The 12,428-nt window shown below is 47.6% G+C and overlaps 1 protein-coding gene and 1 long non-coding RNA gene across 7 annotated transcripts in view; one reads left to right on the plus strand and one right to left on the minus strand.

Moving 5' to 3' along the window:
* Window positions 1-263: 263 nt before the first annotated feature.
* Window positions 264-7,377, minus strand: UBXN10 (UBX domain protein 10). 4 transcript variants are annotated; one of them, XM_075906781.1, is made up of 4 exons: window positions 7,263-7,357; window positions 5,700-5,915; window positions 4,836-4,995; window positions 264-3,598 (listed from the first exon to the last, which is right to left on the minus strand). In XM_075906781.1, exon 4 carries the CDS (start codon window positions 3,581-3,583, stop codon window positions 2,699-2,701), a length of 885 nt encoding a protein of 294 aa, XP_075762896.1. In that variant the 5' UTR covers window positions 3,584-3,598; window positions 4,836-4,995; window positions 5,700-5,915; window positions 7,263-7,357; the 3' UTR covers window positions 264-2,698. The 4 variants fall into 4 exon arrangements, with proteins under 4 accessions (XP_075762896.1, XP_075762894.1, XP_075762895.1 ...); XM_075906779.1 differs by lacking the exon at window positions 4,836-4,995; XM_075906780.1 differs by lacking the exons at window positions 4,836-4,995; window positions 7,263-7,357 and adding an exon at window positions 7,126-7,258.
* Window positions 7,131-12,428, plus strand: part of LOC142819448 (uncharacterized) — a 32,353-nt gene continuing 27,055 nt past the window's right edge. For 2 of the 3 annotated variants that reach the window (XR_012897365.1, XR_012897364.1), the window contains exons 1-2: window positions 7,131-7,304; window positions 9,924-10,113. This is a non-coding gene — a long non-coding RNA (uncharacterized LOC142819448). Of the gene's footprint in view, window positions 7,758-9,923; window positions 10,114-12,428 lie in introns of all 3 variants that reach the window. The other variant, XR_012897366.1, reaches the window with a different exon arrangement.

Consider the following 12,428-nt stretch of genomic DNA (forward strand, 5'->3'; position numbering starts at 1 on the left):
TAAGAATTATTTAGAATCCAAACCAGTGTCATACCTGCCTACTGCACAGATTAACAACTCGTTCCTGTTCTAGCTGCTGGAAGACAGAGAAGAATTGGATTAAGCATTGCAGGATTGTTTGGATGCAGTGATGTGTAAGTAGAATTATAAAAGCCTGATCTGTTTTTCTAGAAAGGCTGTTTATTCCTCTTGCCCAGATGTTCTATAAGCACGTGTTATAAGATTAATTGAACATTCATGAAGAAATGTGGTGAAATCAAACCTCTAGTTCATGCAAACCTTTAATTTAAAACCAAAGTTGTACCGAGTCTTAGCATCACACTTAAAACAGTTTATTTAAAATTGTTAAAATGTAACATCATACACACATCTCAAACAGTAAATTGATCGTACTTGACCCAATATTTGTTTTATAACTTAAATCTGATTTTTCCACCACATCCCTTAGACTATTCCTGCTGTCTGTCATGTGACTAGCTGATCTGTGGGGGAGCAGAGATTATATCAATGCATAAATCTAAAGTAACTACTGAAACAATGCCTGTCACAAGTTATAGCTTCCAGTGAAATTGTTCATTGATTTTTTTTCATAGCAGAGCTCTTCTGGACACTATCTCAACAGCTGTTAGTTGACAATAGGTTATTCCCTTTATCCTAGCCCAGATGTGATTTGAATAGGTGCATTAAAGTGGAAAAGGTTCGATAACCATCTGTAGAAGAGGAAAAAATGACTGCAGTAACAACATACAGAGCTTTGGTCACATTTCACAACTAAGTATTTAAACAGGGATGGGAAGTAACCAGTTAATAGCATAGATTTAGTTAGAAAAAAATGAACACTTCACCTATGGGGGTGGTTTGTGTTCTTTAGCATTAGAGGGCTCTTGTATGCTATGGTTTACCTGCCTACAACACTCAGTTCTGCTACTTGAACCAGCCTTCTCTTGCTAACAGCCAACCCTAAGTTCATAGCAGAAGAATGCACTGTATTCTTCCATGTAAAAAAAAAAACTGATCATAGTTCATTCTTCCCACTGTTCCTGGCAATTTTCATCGTGAAACATTCTTTCTACCATATTCCCAACTAGGTTTCTAATGAGAATTACAACTAAGCTCTGACGCTCACCCTTGAAGACAACTGAGAAGGCTTCAACAGCAGCATGTAGGCTAAGCTAGAAGCAAACAGACTTGAGTGCTACCCCTTGCAGCATCACGTAGTGCTTCAATTTCAGCAGTTATCTTGTTCTATGGGGCTTAATTGCTAGCACATGAATATTTACTTTTGACAGAAATTCAGTGTGTGATATCACAGTAAAGAGCAAATATTCTACCAACCTTCTTTACGAAAGGTGGGTTTGGCCATTACAGTGAGGCAAAAGCACTGAATGTATTTCACTTGTAATAAAAGTAGCCTATTTATTTGGCAAGCTGTCCAGTCAGATAACAGAAGCTATTCTTTTCTGAGTGCTCAAACTCAGCTACAGTAAATGGACTGTTTTTTTACTTAAAAAGAAGTGAGGCTCTTTAGCACATGCACATCAGCTGCATTAATACAAAACCAAGCCAATCTATGCTAGCAGGTAGATTTTTCAGGACTACAGAAAATAAATAGCTCTAGAAGAGCCACAATAATTGGGGTTGTTATTTACCTAGTAAACTATTCCTCTAGCAGAACTCCTCTTGTACATATTTAGACAAAACATTAAAGCAGTGATTAAAGTTAATCACTCAGATTAATGCAGTTGAATTTAAAAGCATGTTAAATTGCAGTAGTAGTTAGCAAACAGCACTGAAATGCAAAGTTACAGCAGACAATCCACCCTTGACTTTGGATTTCCTGATTTACAGATGTGCATCACACTCTTAATGCACTAGGTGAAAGAAGAAAACTAATGAGTTAAAGCCTATTTGTATCAAATATACTCAGAGGAGTCAGACCTTCTTAACTATGACTTTTTTCTTTTATGAGAAGACAAAAGTAGTCAGTCTTGAGGCACTGAGATTGTATGGGCATAGTTTGGTTCTTGAATGTACTTTACTCTTAACCTTGTACTTTTAACACATCCCAGTAATCTGTTCACTCACAAACTCAGTTTAAGTTACTGCTTTGAGGTTGTTTTTCTGCATATTGACCGCTGTAACTGTTATTGCAGCTAATAAGCTATTTTATTATAAAGATGATTACTATAGCTGTAAGGGATCAAAACAGAGAAGGGAGGAATAAAAATAGTGCTGCTTGAATCTTCCCAGCTACGTGCATTATTCTGACTCAGACTCCATTCTGGGAAGAGGTACATTCCTGGAGCAAAAACAGAAGATGAGACAGGCCTCCCACCACCAGGAGAGAGATGGGTCTTTCCAGAAGAATGGAAACTCTTTTAAAAACCACTTAGAAATACTACAAAGCCCAGAAGCTGGTGCTTGCTCTTAAAGTGAATTGTGATTGTACATATGGAAAAATACTCTTAAAGCAATGTGTACATACTTTAAAATAATTAAGAAGTATTTCAGCACACTCCATTTATATACAAGTCTACTTCAAGGGAAGCTCTTGGAAGACAGCAGGACTAAGAAGTAGACCACTGAAACAGAACAGGCTGGTCCAGTTCTTAGACCACTCATCAATGGGAAGTTCATGGCATCCAATGGAGTTACATGCTTAAGGTGTGATAGAAGTTGTGCAAGAACAATTGTACATTTAGAGATCTCCATCTTGCTCTTCCTGTAGGATACACAACACTGACTTGTGTGGAATTCCACACTCCTGCAGCGACTTCGTAAGATCAGGAAAGTGCCTCCTAGGCACTTCCATGGTTTCAACACTACAGTGTTTGTATTGGGTTGTGGTTTTTTGCTCTGCCACAGCAAGAACCGTTTGAAGGCTATCTGTAGGACTGAAATGATGTTCAAATCTTTGACCAGAAGGAGACCTAATAGCAAGCAGCAATCTTGGCTCTTTCTTAAGAGGCTCCTCCAAGTTTAAAACTGCTGACAAGCTTTCTTCTCTTGTTTTCCTTAATGGCTTCTTTTCATAAACGAGAGGCTGGACTTTTGAATGTTCCCCTCTAGCCCCTTCATTCTCTGTCATTATATTAGTGGATTTTCCTTCTCTGGGAAGGGTTTTGGATGGTTGCTCCTCCTCCTGTCTACTACTCATTTTCAGTTTGTTGGTCTGTTCAATCATTGTTTCCACAGCACCCTTCCCCAAGCCCTTCCTGCTGATGGACGGGAGCACTCTGTACTTATTTAGGGAAGATGAGGTCCTCAAGGGCACTTGTTGGAGGAGCTCTGGGATTTCCTCAGGAGACACCTGCCCTGGCTGGTAAGATGGTTTGGTAGATGATGCTCGTTGATTGCTTGCTGCTTCATAAGGAGCTGCTGGCTGAGGAGAGGCTGGCACTCTATAAGAATAGGCCTCCACACTATGGGAGTAATTCAAGCTTGATCTTGTGCGTCCTTTGGCAGATTTCGGCCGGGTGACGTGCATATTGATGGTATCTGACCGCCAAATGAAACCTTCTGCAGTGCCCACTGTGGTGTTGCATTCAGATGGTGCTATGTTCAGAGGAGCTACTGTGGCCATTGCTTCTCAAGACACCTGTAGAGGGGGTGACAGATGAAAGAAAAAAGTTACACGAATCAGTCAAATCTTTACATCATTTTATTTCACTAGAGTACCCCAGTTTTATATTGTGCTATGTTTAACAGAGTAGGGCATCTTGGCATGTGGTGATTCGCTGTCGGGGAGATTACAGAACAGCACTCTTGCTGTGTCACATACCAAGTTAATGGCATGTATTCCCAGATGCTGGCTTTGTAACAGCTCCAGGTTCTTTGGTGTACAGAACAGGTCCATGTATCGGTAAGAGACCACATTCACCTTATTATGTTGTAGGAACAAACAGAAGTGGGTTCTCTCTTTGGAAGGGTCCCACAGTACCTTACCAGCTATGTACTCACAACATGATGCAGCCTAAGCCACACCTGGAATGAAGGACTGTGGTCAGCTGCACAACAAAAGGGAAGGGAAATGCTGATAAGAGATACCATGGCAGTTAGAAGTTCCATGGGATTTTCAATAATAAGAGCAGATAAAGCCTTGTGGGGTTTGTTTTTGTTTTTTTATTTTCAGGTTTCATCAGGCTCCCATGCAGCATGATACTCCATTCAGTGAGATCAGAAGGATAAATAGGTGAGTCAGCCCTGCTGGGATCAAAACCACAACTCTTGAGAAATTCAAATGTTAAAGCCAAATAACAAAAGAAAGGTTTTAGCTCTGTTTACATGGTACGTGCTGTATATTAATGTTTGCACAGCACTGTATATCTTGTGCTAGTAAGTGTTCTTATTGCTCATGAAGCATTTAAAGTCGGGGGAGACTTATTTATTTTGATAGATGGAGTGGGTATTATTTGCCTTACAAGACAGACAAAACAGGAGCATCTAGTCACCAGTTGGGGTTGGTGTAGGCACCACGCACTTAGTGACAGTAACTGCCCAAATATCTCATTATCTAAATAGACTAGACACAGAGAGGGTGGGTGAGAGGAAGTGTTGTTATCCTTAACCAAGATAGTGTCTGGTAGAGCCAGGAACTTAACTGGAACAGACCCCAGAGCTCTAATGTCCCACTCGACCAGTGTGTTTATCCACAGTCCTTCCTCTCTAAGGGATGTCTCCACCATAGCTTTATTCCATGCCCCAAAGCCCCATTACCATCCACACACATGCAACCATCAAGCATGTGCTTATTTTTGCATTTTGAACCCATGTTTGTTTGCATGGATGGGGGCACGGGCTGTAGCACAAGAAAGCATTAGCTTGTTAGAACTTGCCCATTTTGTAGTGAGGATGCTGGCACAGGCACAGTCACAGGTGTGGTCCTTAATGTCCTTCTCATAATTCCCCCTCTCTCCTCCCCAGAGGAAAGGCAAGTTCTCCCACAGTTGACAAAAGTCCTAGTGTATCTCTGCACAAAGAATCAAGGGCTCCGTCCTGGACACAAGAGAAGTACAATGCAGTGGGTAGGACTTTGCTGTGGGAATGCTCATGTCCAGGCTCTAGGCAAACCTGCGTGCTCCAACCCACACCTAGGATAACTCTGCAGTGTAGCCAATGGTGCACTTGTCAATTTGTACAAAGGTGTTAGTGAAAAATATATACACTATTTTTATTGTGATGTTAGACACTTACTGAACGTGGCAAGCATGTGTATGTAGAGGAGCAGATATGAAATCATTGCTGTTTCTGCAAAGGTTCCCAGTGTGAACTGATAAGTAAGACTGATTACACATTGGCTTTTACAAAAATTTAGAAGTTTCTTCTTTAAGTCCTTTGAGCCAATATGGCTGATTCAAGCCACTCAAACCTCTTGTAAATGATTACAACTCAAAAGACCTGAAGTACATCTCCTTAGTAGCAGTTACCATAGAGGTCTTCTAAGGATGATGGAGCAGAATTTTACTCAAGTGCTCTGAATCACAGCTGCAATAATACCATTTTGCTCTATCAATTCAAAGCAGCCTTAGAGCCACAAGTGGCCACAGCAGTGGGTTAGAGTAAGACTAAGGATATTTACATTATTCTCTCCCTGTGGCTTGTAAAAGTGGTTTGGCCAGTTGTTAGCAATGGCAGGTTTATTTGGATTTACACACCTCTGCAGGGAAAACTTCCTTTCCCCCACTCCGTACCTAACCCACCTTCATACTCCAACGCCTCTTCTCAAGTATATAAAGCATCTGTCACTCCAAGGGGGATGCCAACATGCATGTTCCACCGTATTCAGGAAATTAACAAGAGTTGGAAAACCAGATTTCCATTGGCCTTTTGCCAGTGATGAGTTATTTTACACCTTGTTTCTCCACCTTCCTCTCTTGTCTCAGTGAAATGGAAATGATCAGTAAATTAAACAACGTCTAGTAAAAACAAAATACAGATTTAATGTATGGGTGTGCCTTGGCATGCATTTACTATCAAAGTACAATAATCACTCAACTACCTAAATAAGTGATCTGTTTACTAACAATATATATACACAAGCCAAGCTGGCTGACAGTAATTATCTGGACACAAAGTGTAAGTCACCAATAACAGATCCCTAGGATTGTATTAAAAGGGCAGACATGTTATTTGATTTAGAATACCTTCAAATAAACTCCTAGAAAGCAAAATCAATATAAAGAACTAAAACCCATTATGCCCCTTTAAAGAAGGATTTCAACTAGATTGTGGCAAATCAGAGCTGTCTAGAAATATGCTGACAGTGAGCAAAATTATGAATAATCCCCCAAGAAATTATCTGTTTGCATCTTCTGAGTACTGAACAGCATGATTTCATTTTAAGATAAATGTGCTTAGCATTTTAAATTGTTACACCAGTCTTTAAACAAAACACAATTTAAACCTGGGTTTCTCAATCAGAGGCCCATAATAACAGAGCTGTGCCTTGTATTAATGAGATTTTAAGCAACAAAAGACCCAAGATAGTAGTGGCTGCTTTCCCAAAGGGCATAGAAAATAGAGAGGACAGGGAGTTCATTTGAACAAATGGGTATAATTACTGAGGAAGCAATGTAATACTCATTTAATTCAACCTTTCTTGACTTTGTGCAATTGTTGTAGTCTTCACACTGCCGTTACAAGGAAAAGGCCATGGACTGGCCAGCATTTAGAATCCAAAGGATGCACTGTGGGTGCCACTGGGTGTGGTACTAAGACTTTGAAAAGTGGCCACTAATTTTGAGGCAGTCAGGTTTTGGGTGCCTAATTGCAGTCACAGGGGGGTGCAATTTTTCAGACAGGCGGGGATACCCCGGCACTGCTCCGGAACCTCCGAAAATCCATCTTTTTAAATATACCCCTTGGCTCTGATCTACCGCTAGCAGCCGCGCTCAACGCCCAGACCGGAATCACTTCGGACACAACCGTGTACAAAGGAGGTAGGCGAGGAAACTGAGGCACAATGTGGGACAGACACTAGCCCCAGGTTACCCGGCAGAGCTGGGAGCGGGTCTCCCCTCCCCCCCCAGCCCGATGCTCTATCTGCTAGGCCGCGCTGCCTCCCTTAGGATCTTAAATGGGGGCGGGGGCACTGCTTGTGGAAGCGTCACCGGGCTGTCTACCCACCCGCCCCGGGGGCTGCGACATCCTCCAAGCCCGGGCTGGAAGCGGGACAAGGGGGCTCCTGACAGGAAGGGAGCCCAAGGGGACAGCCGGGTCCCCCGGGGAGGCAGCATCCCCGCCCGGCGGCTCCGCGCGCTCACCTCCGCGCCGCTCCATCCAGCAGCCCGCTCCCAGTCCCGCTGGTAAACAGCCCCGCGTTGCCACAGCAACCGGCCCCGCCCGTCACCCACTTCCGGCAGTGACCGGAACAAAGCCGGACTCCCCCCCCCTCCCCCTTCCCGCGAACCAGAGAGAGCAAAGGGCAGGCTGGCTAGAGCGCCCCTCTCCCGGCCTGTTCCGAACGGTGCCTACTGGCCCGGCCCCGCCCCTCCGAGGCTGCGCTGCAGAGGCGTGCCAGCCTACCCCTCCCGCTCCACGGGCCCGGGCCCCCGTCACCATAGCAACGTCCTCCTGGGGACTCCCCAGGGGTCGGCCCCCAGGCCCAGGCGGCGGCTTTTTTTGCGGCAGCCGCCAGGCAAGTCCATGCCCGCTGCCTGGGCCATGCACAAGCCATGAGCAGACCGGGACCCCTTGGGGGGAAAGGGGGTGAGAAACCCTGCTTAGGGCCCCCAGGGGCTGGCCCTGTCTCTGGCCAGGTGGGTGCATAGAGCTCGCACCTAGTGCGGTGTCAGGTACCCGTTTCCCTCTGCCCTTAGCTGGGTGCAGGCGGGTACGGATTAGGGACGTAGGAGACTAGTTGACTATCTGATAAGCATTGGATTATTGGCTAGTCGTTTGACTAATTGCCTAGTCGATTCCCCTCCCCCCCCACACCTGTAGTTAACCGACTAGTCAACTAGTTGATGTGGACTCTTGTGCATTTCAAAGCAGGCACCTGAGTGCACCCCAGAGTCAGCGGGACTTCCCGCTGGCCCCCGGCTGTACCTGGAGTTCCGCATTCCTCCTTTGAACTGTACAAGAGCCCCAGCGGAAGTGCCAATCAACTAGTTGACTAGTCAGTTAATCCCATTTTAACTTCCTTAGTATGGATAAAGAAGGAGGTTGGGCGAAGGGGAATAGAACGGAAGTGTTCTGGGGCATCTCTCAGGGGAAGCAAGAGCAAAATGCAGGACAATGTAGCACTTTAAAGACTAACAAGATGGTTTATTAGATGATGAGCTTTCGTGGGCCAGACCCACTTCCTCAGATCAAATAGTGGAAGAAAGTAGTCAAGCAAGGGAAGTAGGGAAGCAAGAGGGCATGGCTGGATTTAGTAGTGATTCTAGGGTCACCAATTTTGAACTCACTAGCCTTGCCCCTTCTGTGAGACCCCGCCCTTTCCAGAGGTCCTGACCCCCCAATCACTACATTGCCTCTCCCTTGGTGGCTCATTCTCCATCCTGCCCCCCCCCCCCACCACTGTCATTGGGCTGGGGCAGGCATTTGGAGGGTGGGAGTGAGGGGTCTAAGTGGGGATGCAGTCCCTAGGGTGGGGCCAGAAATGGGGTTGGGATGCAGCACAGGTCTGGGGCAGAGTGTTGCAGTGTGGAAGAGGGTGAGGGCTCTAGGCAGGGGCTGGGATGAGGGTTTGAGGTGTAGAAGGGGGTTGTAGGCAGGGCCAAGGGATTCAGAATGTGGGGGGAATCTGCAGGTTGAAGCCGGGAGTTGGGTATGGAAAGGAGGTGTGGACTCTGGCATGGGGCTGGGGATAAGGGTTTTGGAGGGACAGGCTTGGGGTTGGGTACATGCTTACTTTAGGCAGTTCCTAGTCAACACTGCAGGGAGGCTAAGACAAGCTCCCCACCTGTCCTGGTTCTGCACTGTGCCCCGGAAGTAGCCAGCAGGTCGTGCCTATGGTGAGGGAGGGGAGTAGGAAGTTCCTGGCCAATGGAAATGCAGAGCTGATGCTCAAGGAAAGGGCAGTGCATGGAGCCCCATTGCCCATCAGCCTAGGGGCCAGACCTGTTGACCATTTCCCAGGTGCAGTGTGGTGCCAGGACAGATGGGGATTAGCCTGCCTTAGCCTTGCAGCACCGCTGAACAGACTTTTAATGAACTACCAGGTGCTGCAATTGAAAATGGCCAAATTAAAGACTGGGGAGAGGCGGGGAGTTATGCAAGCTGGTTTTGGCTCATTCTGTTGGCTGCCCCTCCTGCTGGAGTATATAAATGCTTATCAGATCTCACACTATGTAAGCAGGAGTGAATTATTTGGGTCTATGAAACAGAAAGGCTTTGTTAGGCTGTGCCATGACAGAATAATGGGTTTGTTCCTTCATTGACACGCTGCATCACAACTCAGTGATGTTTAATGCATCTCATCAGGTTGCAATTTGATGTGTAGTTTGTTCTGATGGATGCCTGGGACTGAGCAGCTGGGGTGCTCCCAGGTAGGTCCCCACATCCACGCACCTCTGTGCTGCGGGGACCAACCCGGCAGCACCCAAGCTGCTCTACCCCAGGTGTTCCCAAGTCAGCCGCTGCTGAAACTGATCAGCGGCTGATTCCAGGAAGTCCCGGGGCAGAGCTGCTCTGCTCCAGGCTTCCTGGAATCAGCCGCTAATCAGTTTCAAGAGCGGCTGAATCTGGACACTAATCTGGACCTGCTCCTGCAACCTGCTCCAGACACGCTCCTACCTCCTAACTTTGCTCCGCATCTGCCTGGTCTGCCCCCCCCCCCCCTCCGCCCCATGATCTGCTGCTCGCGGCTTTGCTCTGCGTCTCCCTGGTTTCCCCGGGGGAGGTTTTTTCAAAGGCAGCATTGGCAAGCAGCCGCTTTTTTTTTTTTTCATTTTAATTTTATGGTTTTTTTTTAAATCAAGAAAGAGAGTGAATGCTCGGAAGAGCAGAGGCAGACTGCGGGCAAGCAGTCTGCGGGGCGTCGGCCTTACCAGCGAGCTGTTGAGAGCCCCATTCACTCCTGCCGGCGGGGCGGGGCGTCGGACCTGCGAGCGGGGGTGTCAGGGAGCAGTTGACGAGCCCCGTTGAAAAGTAGACTAGCCGCTTCTGCAGGTGAGGGGAGGCGAGGCTGGTGGGAGCAAGCGGGCGGGCCAGCAAGCCAGCAGGCAGGGTAAGCGAAGGGGAGAGGGGGCGGAGCCTGCATACAGATGAGCCCAGGGGCTGGCTGGCGGGAGGAAGGAAGGAGGGAGGAAGGGAAGGAGGGAGGAGAGCGGGTCGCCGCCCAGAGGGCCGCCGGTGCCCCACCACCACCCGGGCCTCCCTGCTGCGAGGGAGGAGGCGCGGCGGGTGGGTGAGTTGGTCGGTCTTGGTGCGGTGGCCGTGAGTGAGAAGAGGGCGGCAGGCGGTGAGCGAGCGGGCGGGACTTAGAAAATTTCTATTCCCCCGCGCTGGGGGACGTCTTGGGAGGGGGAGAGTACGTCTGTGTGCGCCGTGAGGTGAGGTCGAGTGTAGTATCTGGACCAGGTTCGTGTTTGAAGATGGCCTGATTAAGCAACCGCCGTGGGATCGAATCCTTTGCTCCGTGAGACCCGATCGGATCCAGCCCTTTTTAGGGCTTCTGCACCAAGACTCTGCAATCAACAGCCTTCTTTCTAGGCACCACGGAAACCGCTCCAGAGCGTAAAAGCCTCCAGTTGTGTGCCATTTCTTTTTCTTTCTTGGGAGGGGGAGAGTGTGCACTGTAAGGTGAGGTAAGCAAACAGGTGGGTAATAACAGGGAGTTTTGAGAGGGAGTTCTACAGGTGAAGGAGAAGCAGATACAGGACTCTTGAGGGAAGTGTGTTTTGTTATTGGGGCTTTCTTACTGTGTGCTGAGCTTGTGTTTGTTTGGTGTGTGGTGGTGGTGGGTTTTTTTCTTTTTTTTTTCTTTCCCTCTTTGAGTGAGGCTTTAGAGAGGGAATTCTCCAGGTAGAGGAGAAGCAGATACAGAAGCCTTGGGGGAAGTGGGTGTTGTGTTTGGGGCTTTCTTGCTGTGTGCTGAGCTTGTGTTTGTGAGTGAGGGTTGGTGTGTGTTCTTTTTTGGTTTTTGTTTATTTACTTATTTATTTAGTTTCCCCTGTGTTTGAGTGAGGCTTTTTTTCCCCACCTGCCCTCCCCCTCCCCTTGATGGAGTTTGTGCTGTGATTGTCTGTGATTGGCAGGTGGAAACTGTTGGCTTCAAATTAAAGTTTGAATTCTAGAAGCCTCTGCTGATTGGCTGAGCCTTGGTAGGGGGAGGGGCTTTATAAGGCAGTGGGCAAGCGACCAATGAGCTTGCGAACAGGTGAGTACTGACAGGGAGTTTTGAGAGGGAGTTTGGAAGGGGAGAGGGAAGGGGGGCAGGTTCTCTTGCCTTTCTTTTTAAATCCCTTTTCCAGGACAGCAGCGATGGTTGGTGATGGGTCTGCTGTTGTTACCTGCACAGCGTGTGCCTTGTTTGTCTTCCTCCCAGAAGAAAGAACGGATTTCATCTGCACGAAGTGCAAGCTGGTCGACCTTTTGGAAGAAAAAATTAGAGGACTGGAGGCCCAAGTGTCGACCCTACACTTGATCAGAGAGGATGAAGACTTCCTCGATAGAAGGCAGCATTTAATCCTTCAAGCACAGCAGGCAGAAGAGCCAGAGAGGGCAGTACGTGACCAAGAAGAGAACTGGCAGCATGTAACTTCTAGAAGGGGAAAAAGGCCAGCACGGGAATCCCCCGATGCTATAGAAGTAAGCAATCGCTTTCAAGCTCTGTCCACAGGCTCTGCGTGCTGAAAGCTCTGGAAGGGACCTCACAAGGAAGAAACCGGAAGGAAACACCATCTACTGGAAGGCATGGGATGCGTAGTCCTGTGGATGGGGGTTCCACGGCCACCACACCCAAAAGGAAACAAAGGATGGTGGTGGTCGGAGACTCCCTCCTAAGAGGGACTGAGCCATCCCTCTGTTGTCCGGACCTGGAATCTCGAGAGGTGTGCTGCTAACCGGGAGCTCGCATTCAGGATGTCACTGAGAGGCTTACCAAGCTGATCAAAACTTCGGATCGCTACCCCTTCCTGCTTCTCCACGTGAGAACTAATGATATGGCCAAGAATGATCTAGAGCATGTTACTGCGGATTATGTAGCACTAGGAAGAAGGATCCAAGAATTTGGAGTGCAAGTGGTGTTCTCCATCCTCCCTGTTGAAGGGAAAGGACTGGGCAGGGATCGTCGAATTGAGGACGTAAATGTGTGGTTGCGCAGATGGTGTCGCAGAGAGGGCTTTGGTTTCTTCGACCATGGGACTCTGTTCCGGGCGCAAGGATTGTTAGGAAGAGATGGGATCCACCTAACGAAGAGAGGAAGGAGCATCTTCGTGGGCAGGCTTGCAAACCTTGTGAGGAGGGCTTTAAACTGGGTTCGT

The sequence above is a fragment of the Pelodiscus sinensis genome, chromosome 23 (assembly GCF_049634645.1).
Source record: "Pelodiscus sinensis isolate JC-2024 chromosome 23, ASM4963464v1, whole genome shotgun sequence".
In the NCBI taxonomy this organism is placed as follows: domain Eukaryota; kingdom Metazoa; phylum Chordata; order Testudines; family Trionychidae; genus Pelodiscus; species Pelodiscus sinensis.

What these genes read in the sequence shown, in the direction of transcription:
- UBXN10 (XM_075906782.1), bottom strand. Translation starts at nt 3,583, where the DNA reads ATGGCCACAGTAGCTCCTCTGAACATAGCACCATCTGAATGCAACACC.